The following is a 16,644-nucleotide window of genomic DNA, read 5'->3' on the forward strand; positions in this document are numbered from 1 at the left end:
GCGCAGAATAACTGAGGAATTTACAAACGCACAACAGCCGTTGAATATGACCGGTGTCAGTAAACGTCGGCAAAAAAAACGTTATTAAATTGTTGTTAGCAGTATGGTTACAGTCACCAACGCTCTAAATCAAATAATTTTATTGGTCACATACACGTTTTTAGCAGATGTTATTAGCAAAATGCTTGTGTTTCTAGCTCCGACAGTGCAGTAATATCTAACAAGTAATATCTAACAGTTTCACAACCATATACCCAAAATACACGTCAATCTAAGTAAGGAATGGATTATGAATATATATATATACATATACACTTTAGTTCAAAAGTTTGGGGTCACTTAGAAATGTCCATGTTTTTGAAAGACAAGCACATTTTTTTGTCCATTAAAATAACATAACATTTATCAGAAATACAGTGTAGACATTGTTAATGTTGTAAATGACTATTGTAGCTGGAAACGGCAGATTTTTTTATGGAATATCTACATAGGCGTACAGAGGCCCATTATCAGCAACCATCACTTCTGTGTTCCAATGGTACGCTGCGTTAGCTAATCCAAGTTTATCATTTTTAAAGGCTAATTGATCATTAGAAAACCCTTTTGAAATTATGTTAGCACAGCTGAAAACTGTTGTCCTGATTAAAGAAGCAATAACATTTGCCTTCTTTAGACTAGTTGAGTATCTGGAGCATCAGCATTTGTGGGGCGGCAGGTTAGCCTAGTGGTTAGAGTGTTGGACTAGTAACCGGAAGGTTGCAAGTTCAAATCCCCGAGCTGACAGGGTACAAATCTGTCGTTCTGCCCCTGAACAAGGCACTGTTCCTAGGCTGTCATTGAAAATAAGAATTTGTTCTTAACTGACTTGCCTAGTTAAAAAAAATATATATACTGTATGTAACTAGTATTGAAATATGATGTAACTACACTGAAATATGTAAGAAAGTGAAACGCTGTGAAAATCTCAATGCTATCCAATTTGTAAGTTGCTCTGGATAAGAGCGTCATGTAAATGTGGGTTCAATTACAGGTTCAAAATGGCCAGAAACAAAGAACTTCTTCAGAAACTCGTCAGTCTATTCTTGTTCTGAGAAATGAAGGCTATTCCATGTGAGAAATTGCCCAGAAACTGAAGATCTTGTACAACGCTGTGTACTGCTCCCTTCACAGAACAGGACTATTTGAAGAATCTCATAATTTAAAATATATTTGGATTTGTTTAACACTTTTTTGGGTTACGACATGATTCCATTTGTGTCATTTCATAGTTTTGATGTCTTCACTATTATTATACAATGTAGAAAATAGTGTAAATAAATAAAACCTTGAAAGAGTAGGTGTTCTAACATAGTATATGACATAGTATACATTTTTGGCGAGCCGTTTTGTCTCCTGGGCGCTACTTTCAGAACTACTCACTAAAAAGTAAGCACATCTTCCGGGAAAGTCTCTTTACATAGCTCTCAATAATAAAAAATGGCCTCCAACATTTTATGAATATTGGTATGAATGACAACTTTCCCACAAACGTGTGTGTGCAAGATTACATAGAGAAAGATTCTGTCATCTTAACGACGGATGCCGACTAGAACAGTGGTTTGGCTTTCATTCTGTTGTTTGTGCGCCTGTAAAAATACAAAACAAATGACAAATTACAAAACAGAGTAGCCTACCACGCTGTTAAACGTTAAATCACATTAAAAACACATTGTTCTCACCTTCCAATCAAGAATTAATTTAAAAAACAATTATCACACATGATAGTATAGATTATTGAATTCTAATGGAGAAAGACTTACACATACAGTGAGCAAACAATCACAACTCACCGAACTATGTGGCCTTTGCTGGTGGAGACAGCTTTCAGGATCTTCTTACTCAAACAGTTGGAAATTGCATTATGACTTAGACTAAAACAAAGAGTGAGAGAGAGAGAATGAAAGAGAGAAAGAAAGAGAGAATATGAAAGAGAGAGAATGAAAGAGAGAGAGAGAATGAAAGAGAGAGAAAGAGAGAAAGAGAGGGGGGGATAATTTCATTAAGTACAGGGAATATATTGTATAATAATTTCTTTAGTCTAGCACTAGTAAGCAACAGAACATGTCTTCATTAGGGAAGGAAAACTAAAACTACTAAGCCCTAGCAGCATGTGCATAGCGAATTAGCAACAGGGCCTTTTTGGAAGCGTCACATTATGCTTGACTGGAGCAAATAACATTTTCTTTAACAAGCAGTGAGTGAAACGTTGTGTTTTTATAAAATGTTAAACCACATTCGCATTGTAATCTTTATATACCCAACATCACAATCTATTCACGTTCCCAAATATATGCTTATTTTTTAACTAGTAATATGTATTTCTTGTATTTGATTTTCATCATGATCTTTAAAACACTCACTCCAGGACTTGGACTTTGTGCAGGTGTGTGATCAGAGGCTGTAGGTGGTGGTCTGTGAGTTGGCAGCGGCTGAGGTCCAGTTCTGACAGACCCTTTGAATGCTCGAGAACCAGGGCCAGAGATCTACAGGCCTTCTGATCCAGCTTGGTCTCACTGAGGTCCATCTCCCCACCCAGGGCTCTGACCAGGGATCCTGCATGATGCACTGCATTATTCTTGTTACAAGTTTGTACAAGTTGAACCAATATGGCTTTACTGGGGCTGAGTCAGAGAGAAACGAGAGAGACAAGGTCACCCAGTTTAGATGGAGAGATGCAACGTTTTTGAAAAGGCAAAATGTCATTCATAACCAAGCCTGTAAAGCTAAAGTCTGGGATTCTAAAAACAACAAATTAGCCTGGACTGATCTATTGAACAGATGTGTCTCTAACCTGAGATTAACTCTGCGTGGGATTTTCAGCAGCAGCTTCCTGAGTGCTCTGTCTGAAATCTCACAATCGCGTAGGATCAGCTCTGTGACGCAACGGCTCTGCTTCAGGACTCTGGCGAGGACCTTGCAGTCAGCAGAGCACAGACACAGAGGCTTGCCCGGGTCCTTTGTTGACAGGCCCACAGAGGAGGAGAAATCCAGCCTGTGCTGCAGAGCCCCAAGCAGGGCTGTTGCCCCTGGCTGGAACTTTGAGGCAGAGTAGCAGTGGAGGAAGAGCAGCAGCAGATTCCTCTCAACACTGCATCATGGGAAACAAGTCACTGCTCTTTTAAAATGACGGTTCTTAACACGAAAACCAATGTATTTAGTTTCTTAAGATTAAACTATGATTTTAAAAGTGGCAAGCAGAAAAACCCATACCTCTTTAAAATAAGCCTGCCCAGAAAGGGACGAAGATCTTTGATGTTTCTCTCTGAAAGCCTGTTCTCTCTGAGATTCACAGTGATGTTGTGGGTTGAATGCTGCAGCAGAGAAAGAAGCACTTCCCAGTCCAGCCTGCAAGAGGTCAGGTCTCCACCAACCTTCTTTAAGAATGAATGAGTCAGGTCCTTGTCCTGAGCTTCATGCACAACTACAGCCAGCTGCTGCAGAGTGTCTGGACAAAGTCTGTCAGGTGAGAACATACATTTTATGTATTTTTTAAAATTTTACTAGGCAAGTCAGTTAAGAACAAATTCTTATTTACAATGATTGCCTAGGAACAGTGGGGTTAAACTGCCTTGTCCAGGGGCAGAACGATAGACTTTTACCTTGTCAGCTCGGGGATTCGATCTAGAAACCTTTCGGTTACAGGCCCAACGCTCTAAACCACTAGGCTACCTGCCGCCCCACATACATAAGAGCATGCATACATTTAAATCGTAAAACATAAATCTTTCACCAGACTATAGCAATAACTGTCTTGTGCAGACTCACTTGAGTTTCAGAGGGCCCTGGTGACCCAGCAGCAGGATGAGAGAGTGACCGTGGATAGTGCACTCCGTCAGGTCCAGACACTGCACAGTCCAGAGTCTCAGCAGGGACGCCACACTACTCAGGACCTTAGAAAGCACATCCTCCGATAGCTGTGAGTTCTCAAAAACCAGCGAAAGCTCCTCAATCCCCATTGGAGCACTGACTCTACCAGTCGCAAGCAGTCTGGTCAGTTTCACGGTCATGATCTCATTTAGTCTGAAAATTGTAATACAAAAAAAACTGTGATTATCAATGAAAACTTCAGAGGGAAAATCAATTAAATGTATAGATTTATGTTTGTTGAAGTATTGATACGTTTGCATACATGAGGTTGTGTAGCATCAACGGATGTCTGAAGAGAATCGAAGCTCCTCTGAGAGAAATCTTGCTGGGTGTGAGACCGAGTTTCACTCCTGAGGTACAGAGGGCCAAGATTCTCCCCACAGAAGTGCAGGTTTGCCTGGGTAACTCTCCTCCCAATGACAGGGTAAAGCCATGAGCTTGGAAGAGAGCGGCAAAATGCTGGGCCTGCTCTCTATTTTTATGTAGGAAGTCTACAAGATTGTTGTCGTTAAAACTGAAAAACAAAATAAAATAAACAATATTAAAACATGTTGAAAGCTGGAAGCAAAATGTCTATCTTCCATAGCTTTAGTTAAAGTTTTGTTGTACACAATAGACATTTTGTACTTTGGGTGAATCCAAATGATCACTCTTGCAGCAAAAGAATGATTATGTGTATTGCTACAGACATTCCTAGGCACTACTTTTCATTAAACATTCCTAAGCACTACTTTTCATTAAACATTCCTAGGCACTACTTTTCATTAAACATTCCTAAGCACTACTTTTCATTAAACATTCCTGGGCACTACTTTTCATTAAACATTCCTGGGCACTACTTTTCATTAAACATTCCTGGGCACTACTTTTCATTAAACATTCCTGGGCACTACTTTTCATTAAACATTCCTAGGCACTACTTTTCATTAAACATTCCTGGGCACTACTTTTCATTAAACATTCCTGGGCACTACTTTTCATTAAACATTCCTGGGCACTACTTTTCATTAAACATTCCTGGGCACTACTTTTCATTAAACATTCCTGGGCACTACTTTTCATTAAACATTCCTGGGCACTACTTTTCATTAAACATTCCTGGGCACTACTTTTCATTAAACATTCCTGGGCACTACTTTTCATTAAACATTCCTGGGCACTACTTTTCATTAAACATTCCTAAGCACTACTTTTCATTAAACATTCCTGGGCACTACTTTTCATTAAACATTCATGGGCACTACTTTTCATTAAACATTCCTGGGCACTACTTTTCATTAAACATTCCTAAGCACTACTTTTCATTAAACATTCCTGGGCACTACTTTTCATTAAACATTCCTGGGCACTACTTTTCATTAAACATTCATGGGCACTACTTTTCATTAAACATTCCTGGGCACTATTTTTCATTAAACATTCCTAGGCACTACTTTTCATTAAACATTCCTGGGCACTACTTTTCATTAAACATTCCTGGGCACTACTTTTCATTAAACATTCCTGGGCACTACTTTTCATTAAACATTCCTGGGCACTACTTTTCATTAAACATTCATGGGCACTACTTTTCATTAAACATTCCTGGGCACTACTTTTCATTAAACATTCCTGGGCACTACTTTTCATTAAACATTCCTGGGCACTACTTTTCATTAAACATTCCTGGGCACTACTTTTCATTAAACATTCCTAAGCACTACTTTTCATTAAACATTCCTGGGCACTACTTTTCATTAAACATTCCTGGGCACTACTTTTCATTAAACATTCCTGGGCACTACTTTTCATTAAACATTCCTAGGCACTACTTTTCATTAAACATTCCTAGGCACTACTTTTCATTAAATATTCCTGGGCACTACTTTTCATTAAACATTCCTGGGCACTACTTTTCATTAAACATTCCTGGGCACTACTTTTCATTAAACATTCCTGGGCACTACTTTTCATTAAACAATCCTGGGCACTACTTTTCATTAAACATTCCTGGGCACTACTTTTCATTAAACATTTCTAGGCACTACTTTTCATTAAACATTCCTAGGCACTACTTTTCATTAAACATTCCTGGGCACTACTTTTCATTAAACATTCCTGGGCACTACTTTTCATTAAACATTCCTAGGCACTACTTTTCATTAAACATTCCTGGGCACTACTTTTCATTAAACATTTCTAGGCACTACTTTTCATTAAACATTCCTAGGCACTACTTTTCATTAAACATTCCTGGGCACTACTTTTCATTAAACATTCCTGGGCACTACTTTTCATTAAACATTCCTGGGCACTACTTTTCATTAAACATTCCTGGGCACTACTTTTCATTAAACATTCCTGGGCACTACTTTTCATTAAACATTCCTGGGCACTACTTTTCATTAAACATTCCTAGGCACTACTTTTCATTAAACATTCCTGGGCACTACTTTTCATTAAACATTCCTGGGCACTACTTTTCATTAAACATTCCTGGGCACTACTTTTCATTAAACATTCCTGGGCACTACTTTTCATTAAACATTCCTGGGCACTACTTTTCATTAAACATTCCTGGGCACTACTTTTCATTAAACATTCCTGGGCACTACTTTTCATTAAACATTCCTGGGCACTACTTTTCATTAAACATTCCTGGGCACTACTTTTCATTAAACATTCCTGGGCACTACTTTCATTAAACATTCCTAAGCACTACTTTTCATTAAACATTCCTGGGCACTACTTTTCATTAAACATTCATGGGCACTACTTTTCATTAAACATTCCTGGGCACTACTTTTCATTAAACATTCCTAAGCACTACTTTTCATTAAACATTCCTGGGCACTACTTTTCATTAAACATTCCTGGGCACTACTTTTCATTAAACATTCATGGGCACTACTTTTCATTAAACATTCCTGGGCACTATTTTTCATTAAACATTCCTAGGCACTACTTTTCATTAAACATTCCTGGGCACTACTTTTCATTAAACATTCCTGGGCACTACTTTTCATTAAACATTCCTGGGCACTACTTTTCATTAAACATTCCTGGGCACTACTTTTCATTAAACATTCATGGGCACTACTTTTCATTAAACATTCCTGGGCACTACTTTTCATTAAACATTCCTGGGCACTACTTTTCATTAAACATTCCTGGGCAATACTTTTCATTAAACATTCCTGGGCACTACTTTTCATTAAACATTCCTAAGCACTACTTTTCATTAAACATTCCTGGGCACTACTTTTCATTAAACATTCCTGGGCACTACTTTTCATTAAACATTCCTGGGCACTACTTTTCATTAAACATTCCTAGGCACTACTTTTCATTAAACATTCCTAGGCACTACTTTTCATTAAACATTCCTGGGCACTACTTTTCATTAAACATTCCTGGGCACTACTTTTCATTAAACATTCCTGGGCACTACTTTTCATTAAACATTCCTGGGCACTACTTTTCATTAAACAATCCTGGGCACTACTTTTCATTAAACATTCCTGGGCACTACTTTTCATTAAACATTTCTAGGCACTACTTTTCATTAAACATTCCTAGGCACTACTTTTCATTAAACATTCCTGGGCACTACTTTTCATTAAACATTCCTGGGCACTACTTTTCATTAAACATTCCTAGGCACTACTTTTCATTAAACATTCCTGGGCACTACTTTTCATTAAACATTTCTAGGCACTACTTTTCATTAAACATTCCTAGGCACTACTTTTCATTAAACATTCCTGGGCACTACTTTTCATTAAACATTCCTGGGCACTACATTTCATTAAACATTCCTAGGCACTACTTTTCATTAAACATTCCTGGGCACTACTTTTCATTAAACATTCCTGGACACTACTTTTCATTAAACATTCCTGGGCACTACTTTTCATTAAACATTCCTGGGCACTACTTTTCATTAAACATTCCTAAGCACTACTTTTCATTAAACATTCCTAGGCACTACTTTTCATTAAACATTCCTGGGCACTACTTTTCATTAAACATTTCTGGGCACTACTTTTCATTAAACATTCCTGGGCACTACTTTTCATTAAACATTTCTAGGCACTACTTTTCATTAAACATTTCTAGGCACTACTTTTCATTAAACATTTCTAGGCACTACTTTTCATTAAACATTCCTAGGCACTACTTTTCATTAAACATTCCTGGGCACTACTTTTCATTAAACATTCATGGGCACTACTTTTCATTAAACATTCCTAGGCACTACTTTTCATTAAACATTCCTAGGCACTACTTTTCATTAAACATTCCTGGGCACTACTTTTCATGTTTTTTTGTAGATACCAGTGTTTGTTTGACGTACTGTAGACAACTCACCTCAGCTGTGAGACGTAAGGCAGACACTGAAGGAAACTCTTCACTTCACTCTCTTCATCTGACCAGCATTTCACCTGCATTGGCCTTTTCACTGGTTGGAGTTTCAGAACTTCGAGGAAGACGGAGGCCTTTCTTCTAGCAAGACTCACATACCAGACTGCTGGAGCTGACTGGTAAACTGGCCGAAGTAATGGAATGAGACTCCTGCCCTTTAAAGTCCCAGAGGCCATTGCACACGAGTAAAGATCCAGAAGGAAGACACATTGATCTGAAGGATGGACATCTTCATTGAATGGGAAGGAGCTGTAGTTCCATACCAGAGAGAGGAACTTCGACCAACTCCATCCTGTCCCTGCATCACGGTCTGCTGCTGCGACACTCAGATTGAGCACAAACTGGATAACGCCTGCATTGTTGTTGTTGTTCACAAACCTCATTTTAAACAAAGAAACCATTTTGTATATCATTACCCACTGTTAAAACCCCCCAGATTCAATCAATGTTGTTCCCACGTCATTTTAACCAACAAAAATCTATGTGATGTGATTAAATCAACATGGAAAACTGATTGGATTTGCAGAAAGTCATCTACGTAAGGGGGAACATTTAAAAAAAAATCCAAATCCAATGACATTGTGACATTTGTTGTTGATTTCACATTGAATTCACAGTTAGTTGACAACTCAACCAAATGTAAATCAAAACGAGATGTTGTACTGTGATTTATTGGCTAATTTTTATTAGGCCATTTAAAAAGAGACACTGATAAACATTTTATCACTAAATAAATCCATAACTCATTAACACATTCTTACATCGTGGGGAACAAATATACATTTTATGATTCTGAGAAATTTCGTCAGGTAAGGCATTTGAGATGTATACTACTTGTTAGTCAAAAACTATTTCTAATCAGGAGAAACCTGGCGCTCTCCCAGAAGCTTGGCTGGTGCGTAAAACACGCAAATTCATTCAAACAAAGGGGAGTAATGGGTTTGCACTCAAAAAGATGTTGCATAATGCTTAAATCAAATCAAATCAAATTGTATTTGTCACATGCGCTGAATACAACAGGTGTAAACCTTACCATGAAATGCTTTTTTAGAAGCCCTGAACCAACAATGCAGTTTTAAGAAAATAGAGTTAAGAAAATATTTACTAAATAAACTAAAGTTAAATAAAGTAACACAATAAATATCAATAACGAGGCTATACAGGGTATTACGGTACAGAGTCAATGTGGAGGCTATATACAGGGTATTACGGTACAGAGTCAATGTGGAGGCTATATACAGGGTATTACGGTACAGAGTCAATGTGGAGGCTATATACAGGGTATTACGGTACAGAGTCAATGTGGAGGCTATATACAGGGGTTACCGGTACAGATTCAATGTGGAGGCTATATACAGGGGGTACCGGTACAGATTCAATGTGGAGGCTATATACAGGGGGTACCGGTACAGAGTCAATGTGGAGGCTATATACAGGGGGTACCGGTACAGATTCAATGTGGAGGCTATATACAGGGGGTACCGGTACAGATTCAATGTGGAGGCTATATACAGGGGGTACCGGTACAGATTCAATGTGGAGGCTATATACAGGGGGTACCGGTACAGAGTCAATGTGGAGGCTATATACAGGGGGTACCGGTACAGAGTCAATGTGGAGACTATATACAGGGGGTACCGGTACAGAGTCAATGTGGAGGCTATATACAGGGGGTACCGGTACAGAGTCAATGTGGAGGCTATATACAGGGGGTACCGGTACAGAGTCAATGTGGAGGCTATATACAGGGGGTACCGGTACAGAGTCAATGTGGAGGCTATATACAGGGGGTACTGGTACAGAGTCAATGTGGAGGCTATATACAGGGGGTACTGGTACAGAGTCAATGTGGAGACTATATACAGGGTATTACGGTACAGAGTCAATGTGGAGGCTATATACAGGGGGTACCGGTACAGAGTCAATGTGGAGGCTATATACAGGGGGTACCGGTACTGAGTCAATGTGGAGGCTATATACAGGGGGTACCGGTACAGAGTCAATGTGGAGGCTATATACAGGGGGTACCGGTACAGAGTCAATGTGGAGGCTATATACAGGGGGTACCGGTACAGTGTCAATGTGGAGGCTATATACAGGGGGTACCGGTACAGAGTCAATGTGGAGGCTATATACAGGGGGTACCGGTACAGAGTCAATGTGGAGGCTATATACAGGGGGTACCGGTACAGAGTCAATGTGGAGGCTATATACAGGGGGTACCGGTACAGAGTCAATGTGGAGGCTATATACAGGGGGTACCGGTATAGATTCAATGTGGAGGCTATATACAGGGGGTACCGGTACAGATTCAATGTGGAGGCTATATACAGGGGGTACCGGTACAGAGTCAATGTGGAGGCTATATACAGGGGGTACCGGTACAGAGTCAATGTGGAGACTATATACAGGGGGTACCGGTACAGAGTCAATGTGGAGGCTATATACAGGGGGTACCGGTACAGAGTCAATGTGGAGGCTATATACAGGGGGTACCGGTACAGAGTCAATGTGGAGGCTATATACAGGGGGTACCGGTACAGAGTCAATGTGGAGGCTATATACAGGGGGTACCGGTACAGAGTCAATGTGGAGGCTATATACAGGGGGTACTGGTACAGAGTCAATGTGGAGACTATATACAGGGGGTACCGGTACAGAGTTAATGTGGAGGCTATATACAGGGGGTACCGGTACAGAGTCAATGTGGAGGCTATATACAGGGGGTACTGGTACAGAGTCAATGTGGAGGCTATATACAGGGTGTACCGGTACAGAGTCAATGTGGAGGCTATATACAGGGGGTACCGGTACAGAGTCAATGTGGAGGCTATATACAGGGGGTACCGGTACAGAGTCAATGTGGAGGCTATATACAGGGGGTACTGGTACAGAGTCAATGTGGAGACTATATACAGGGGGTACCGGTACAGAGTTAATGTGGAGGCTATATACAGGGGGTACCGGTACAGAGTCAATGTGGAGGCTATATACAGGGGGTACTGGTACAGAGTCAATGTGGAGACTATATACAGGGGGTACCGGTACAGAGTTAATGTGGAGGCTATATACAGGGGGTACCGGTACAGAGTCAATGTGGAGGCTATATACAGGGGGTACTGGTACAGAGTCAATGTGGAGGCTATATACAGGGTGTACCGGTACAGAGTCAATGTGGAGGCTATATACAGGGGGTACCGGTACAGAGTCAATGTGGAGGCTATATACAGGGGGTACCGGTACAGAGTCAATGTGGAGGCTATATACAGGGGGTACTGGTAGAGAGTCAATGTGGAGACTATATACAGGGGGTACCGATACAGAGTTAATGTGGAGGCTATATACAGGGGGTACCGGTACAGAGTCAATGTGGAGGCTATATACAGGGGGTACTGGTACAGAGTCAATGTGGAGGCTATATACAGGGTGTACCGGTACAGAGTCAATGTGGAGGCTATATACAGGGGGTACCGGTACAGAGTCAATGTGGAGGCTATATACAGGGGGTACCGGTACAGAGTCAATGTGGAGGCTATATACAGGGGGTACTGGTACAGAGTCAATGTGGAGGCTATATACAGGGTGTACCGGTACAGAGTCAATGTGGAGGCTATATACAGGGGGTACCGGTACAGAGTCAATGTGGAGGCTATATACAGGGGGTACCGGTACAGAGTCAATGTGGAGGCTATATACAGGGGGTACTGGTACAGAGTCAGTGTGGAGACTATATACAGGGGGTACCGGTACAGAGTCAATGTGGAGGCTATGTACAGGGGGTACCGGTACAGTGTCAATGTGGAGGCTATATACAGGGGGTACTGGTACAGAGTCAATGTGGAGGCTATATACAGGGGATACCGGTACAGAGTCAATGTGGAGGCTATATACAGGGGATACCGGTACAGAGTCAATGAGGAGTCTATATACAGGGGGTACCGGTACAGATTCAATGTGGAGGCTATATACAGGGGATACCGGTACAGAGTCAATGTGGAGGCTATATACAGGGGGTACCGGTACAGTGTCAATGTGCGGGGGCACTGGTTAGTCCAGGTAATTGTACATATAGGTAGGTCCTGAATGGCAGGAAGCTTGGCACCAGTAATGTACTGGGCCGTATGCATTACCCTCTGTAGTGGCTTATGGTCGGATGCCGAGCAGTTGCCATACCAGGCGGTGTTGCAACCGGTCAGGATGTTCTCGATGGTGCAGCTGTAGAACTTTTTGAGGATCTGGGGACCCATGCCAAATCTTTTCAGTCTCCTGAGGGGGAATAGGTTTTGTCGTGCCCTCTTCACAACTGTCTTGGTTTGCTTGGACCATGATAGTTTGTTGGTGATGTGGACACCAAGGAACTTGAAACTCTCGACCCGCTCCACTACGGCCCTGTCAATGAGAATGGGAAGCCCGTCCAGGATCCAGCTGCAGAGGGAGGTGTTTAGTCCCAGGGTCCTTAGCTTAGCGATGTGCTGAACGCTGAGCTGTAGTCAATGAACAACATTCTCACATGGTCACCTCCACGGGGTGGATTAACCTTTTTCGATCCCAACGCGACGCAATTCATGAATACAATTATTTTGTTCTATAAAGTGTCTCGCAATTTGGTGAGGTGATATCTTGACTTCCAATAGTGGATTTATGACTATGACCATAAATTACTCCAAAGCCATGTGGATATAAATGGAATTCTGTATCTCCACACGATTTAAACAAAGAATTCGATTTCACCTCCTTCCTATAAGCCACATTTAGACTGTTATACAAGAACACTGTGCATATCAGATTTTTAATATCGTTTATGAGTTTGCCCCACATATTTAAGAATGGATTTGCCTGATGTTCTTTGTGGTGGGCTATCTCATGAATTGATGTGATGTATTTAGGTGAGCAGACACCTGGGACGGTTGATTTGTGAATTGGCCTTCGTGCCTGCTTCCATACCCTATAATTCTGTATTTCTTTGTAACTAATTTGTACACAGGTAGACCGGAAAAGCCACATCCCTGAGTGGCAGATGAGTGACAACCCTGATTAGAATCACCTGCTGCTTATCTGCTGTTCTTCACAAATGCTGTTTTAAATTAAAATACAAACTGTACCTACACACTGAAGAAGGCTGTATAAAGCCAAAACGTCTGTGTACACTATCCCCGAAGCATTGAAAACGTATTTAAAACACAAAATAATCAAGAAAGTTTTATGCAATGTCTTTTTTTGAGTGCAAACCCGTTACACCCCTTTTTGTGTGTCAAAAAATTACTTCCCAGAGCTTCTCAAATGAATGTCGTATGTGAGTAATTCTGAGTCAGAAATGGTTAAGCCAATGACTAGCTCTTAGAGGGAGATTTTATATGCAGGAACACGAAAGGAAGAGTCGCTCACTCGCAAAGCAATGATGTTCTTCTAGCTGCAGGGGAAAAAACACTCACCTCAGCTGTGAGATGTAGGGCAGACACTGAAGGAAACTCCTCACTTCACTCTCGTCATCTGACCAGCCCTTCAGCTCTACTGGTTTCTTCTCCGGTTGGACTTTCAGAACATCTCGGAGGAAGGAGGCTTTCCTTTGTGAGAGGTCTATGGACCAGACTGAAAAAAGAGAAATCAATATTGTATGGACTTAAATCGCTTCAATATGATGCATGGAGAATGTTTGCCAGATGGTTAATGCTACTGATTATAGTCATGCATTTTCGAGAATAGTCACGTCTTATGAATCAATGACAAATATTCACTTATAAAATCCACAGTGATTACTCACCATTTACAGGGACGTCTGTTTCTGTGCTGGGTTTACTTGTGTCCCCCTCTCCATAGACTGCAGAGACTCTGACTCGGTAGCAAGTACCGGAGGTCTGAGATATAGTGCACGTACGTTCAGGCCCTGTTGTTGACACACTGGACCAGCCTTCAAGCCCCACCTCTCTAAACTCCACGGCATAACGTAGCACGGGACCGCCACCTTCCTCTTCCGCTATCCGCCATGTGACTCTGACATTTTCTCCGTCCACCAGTTTCACACAGGGTTGTCCGGGTGTGGACCTCGGGTTTGTCTTTACCATGGTGACCATGCTGAAGTCACTCATACTAGAGCTGTCCACAGCACTGTATCTAACCTGGTATTTAGTGTCAGGTTTCAAACCAGGCAACTTACAAGTGTTGCGGTGGTCAGGACCCGGTCCCACAGATCCAGGATCAGATGGTAAATATCTAACAGTCCATTGAACATCACTTTCTGCGGTATACTCTATTCTGTACTTCACAGGACTCGTGACCTTTGACTGAGGAAATTTGAGTATGAAGCTGTTCTGTTGTATCTCTGTTACTTCGGCTGGATTTGGCTTTGATCCAAGCTTGAAATTGCGGCCGATAAGACGACCATTTTGATACAGACCAATGCGGGATCCAGGAAAGGTGACATCTGGTATAGCTGCAACAATAAAATTGAATTTCTCTCCATCTCTTCTGTCTTCATTGGATGTGGTGAACAAGTGGAGGTCAGACTGTATTTTTCCTGTTAAATCTGGAGGCTTGAAGGCATGCTGTGTCTGCTGCTGTCCGGTGATCCCTGATTGGTTTGTGGTGGTCTCTAGTGCAGAATGTATATATTGCTTCATGGTGGAAAGGTATAGATCTTCACCCACCAGTGAGGTGAGCGTGAAGCACAGCGTCCTGTTTGGGGTCGGCACCTCCTTCCCTGTGGTGATGTTGTTTGCTTTGTTCTGGACCTCCTTCCCTGTGGCGATGTTGTTTGCTTTGTCCTGGACCTCCTGTCCTGTGGTGATGTTTCTTGCTTTGTCCTGGACCTCCTGTCCTGTGGTGATGTTTCTTGCTTTGTTCTGGACCTCCTTCCCTGTGGTGATGTTTCTTGCTTTGTCCTGGACCTCCTTCCCTGTGGTGATGTTTCTTGCTTTGTTCTGGACCTCCTGTCCTGTGGTGATGTTTCTTGCTTTGTCCTGGACCTCCTTCCCTGTGGCGATGTTTCTTGCTTTGTCCTGGACCTCCTTCCCTGTGGTGATGTTTCTTGCTTTGTTCTGGACCTCCTGTCCTGTGGTGATGTTTCTTGCTTTGTCCTGGACCTCCTTCCCTGTGGCGATGTTGTTTGCTTTGTTTTGGACCTCCTGTCCTGTGGTGATGTTTCTTGCTTTGTCCTGGACCTCCTTCCCTGTGGTGATGTTTCTTGCTTTGTCCTGGACCTCCTGTCCTGTGGTGATGTTGTTTGCTTTGTTCTGGACCTCCTTCCCTGTGGCGATGTTGTTTGCTTTGTCCTGGACCTCCTGTCCTGTGGTGATGTTTCTTGCTTTGTCCTGGACCTCCTTCCCTGTGGTGATGTTTCTTGCTTTGTCCTGGACCTCCTGTCCTGTGGTGATGTTTCTTGCTTTGTCCTGGACCTCCTGTCCTGTGGTGATGTTTCTTGCTTTGTCCTGGACCTCCTGTCCTGTGGTGATGTTTCTTGCTTTGTTCTGGACCTCCTTCCCTGTGTGGATGTGTTTAGCTTTTTTCTGGACCTTCTTCCCTCTGGCGATGTTTCTTGGTTGGTTATAGACCTCCTCCCATATGTCGATGGTTTTTACTTTCTCCTGGACCTCCTTTACAATGGGGATGGTTTTTGCTTTCTCCTGGACCTCCTTTACAATGGGGATGTTTTTTGCTTTGCAGATAAGCAGAGCCTTTATCTCCTCCTCTTTGTTGTTAAGCCACTGATGTGTGTGCTGAGAACAGAATGGTGATTGGTCATGGTTCTGGAGAATGTCTCTCAGCCTCTTTCCATCCATCTCTTCATTCTCTCTCACGGTCTTTACTGCCATAGCCAGCCCTCTCTTAAACTCGGACTGGTACTTCTGCAGCAGCTCAGAAAATTCTGCAAGTTTTCCCTTCACACTGGGGAACCATTTCATCACATCATCGTTGATGTGTAATAATGTCATCATGTCCTGGCATCTCATGGTGACCTGCCTCAGATGCTCCACCACGTCCTCGGCCTCGGAGAGAAAGCCTTGAGTGATCTGAACTGAAGTGTCCAGATTCTTCAGAGGATAGAGCCAGGCGTACAGAGGCACTGCTTTCTCTCCCTGTTGTCCAAGGTGCTTCGGGAGAGATTCAAGAGCTTGTACTGCTTGGCCATAAGTCATGGAGCCATTGATATGGTCTACATCACTGTGGAGTGTACACTGATACAACAAACTGTTTATTTTCTCATTGTCACTCAAGCTGGATAACATATGATCTGCACTGAAGGAGGGCGCCATCTTCTTGATAACACTGCGCATATCGGCTTCTCCTCCACCAGCCCTTTTCTCTCCACTGACGCACGTGTCATCAAAGATAAAGAAT

General features: G+C 42.0%; 1 protein-coding gene across 1 annotated transcript; it reads right to left on the reverse strand.

Moving 5' to 3' along the window:
• Positions 1–1,244: 1,244 nt before the first annotated feature.
• LOC120063459 lies at positions 1,245–16,092 on the reverse strand. Its single transcript, XM_039013838.1, has 10 exons — positions 14,072–16,092; positions 13,743–13,899; positions 8,257–8,688; positions 4,169–4,420; positions 3,805–4,059; positions 3,250–3,495; positions 2,831–3,127; positions 2,400–2,660; positions 1,830–1,910; positions 1,245–1,625 (listed from the first exon to the last, which is right to left on the reverse strand). Exons 1-10 carry the CDS (start codon positions 16,083–16,085, stop codon positions 1,586–1,588), a joined length of 4,035 nt encoding a protein of 1,344 aa, XP_038869766.1. The 5' UTR covers positions 16,086–16,092; the 3' UTR covers positions 1,245–1,585.
• Between the last annotated feature and the right edge of the window lie 552 nt (positions 16,093–16,644).

The sequence above is a fragment of the Salvelinus namaycush genome, chromosome 18 (assembly GCF_016432855.1).
Source record: "Salvelinus namaycush isolate Seneca chromosome 18, SaNama_1.0, whole genome shotgun sequence".
NCBI lineage: Eukaryota > Metazoa > Chordata > Actinopteri > Salmoniformes > Salmonidae > Salvelinus > Salvelinus namaycush.

What these genes read in the sequence shown, in the direction of transcription:
- LOC120063459 (XM_039013838.1), bottom strand. Translation starts at nt 16,085, where the DNA reads ATGGATGGAAAGAGGCTGAGAGACATTCTCCAGAACCATGACCAATCA. An exon ending in AACAGACGTCCCTGTAAATG is followed by an intron (nt 13,900 to 14,071) that starts GTGAGTAATCAC and finishes CTCTTTTTTCAG; the next exon opens with TCTGGTCCATAGACCTCTCA. An exon ending in CACAAAGTCCAAGTCCTGGA is followed by an intron (nt 1,911 to 2,399) that starts GTGAGTGTTTTA and finishes TCTTTGTTTTAG; the next exon opens with TCTAAGTCATAATGCAATTT.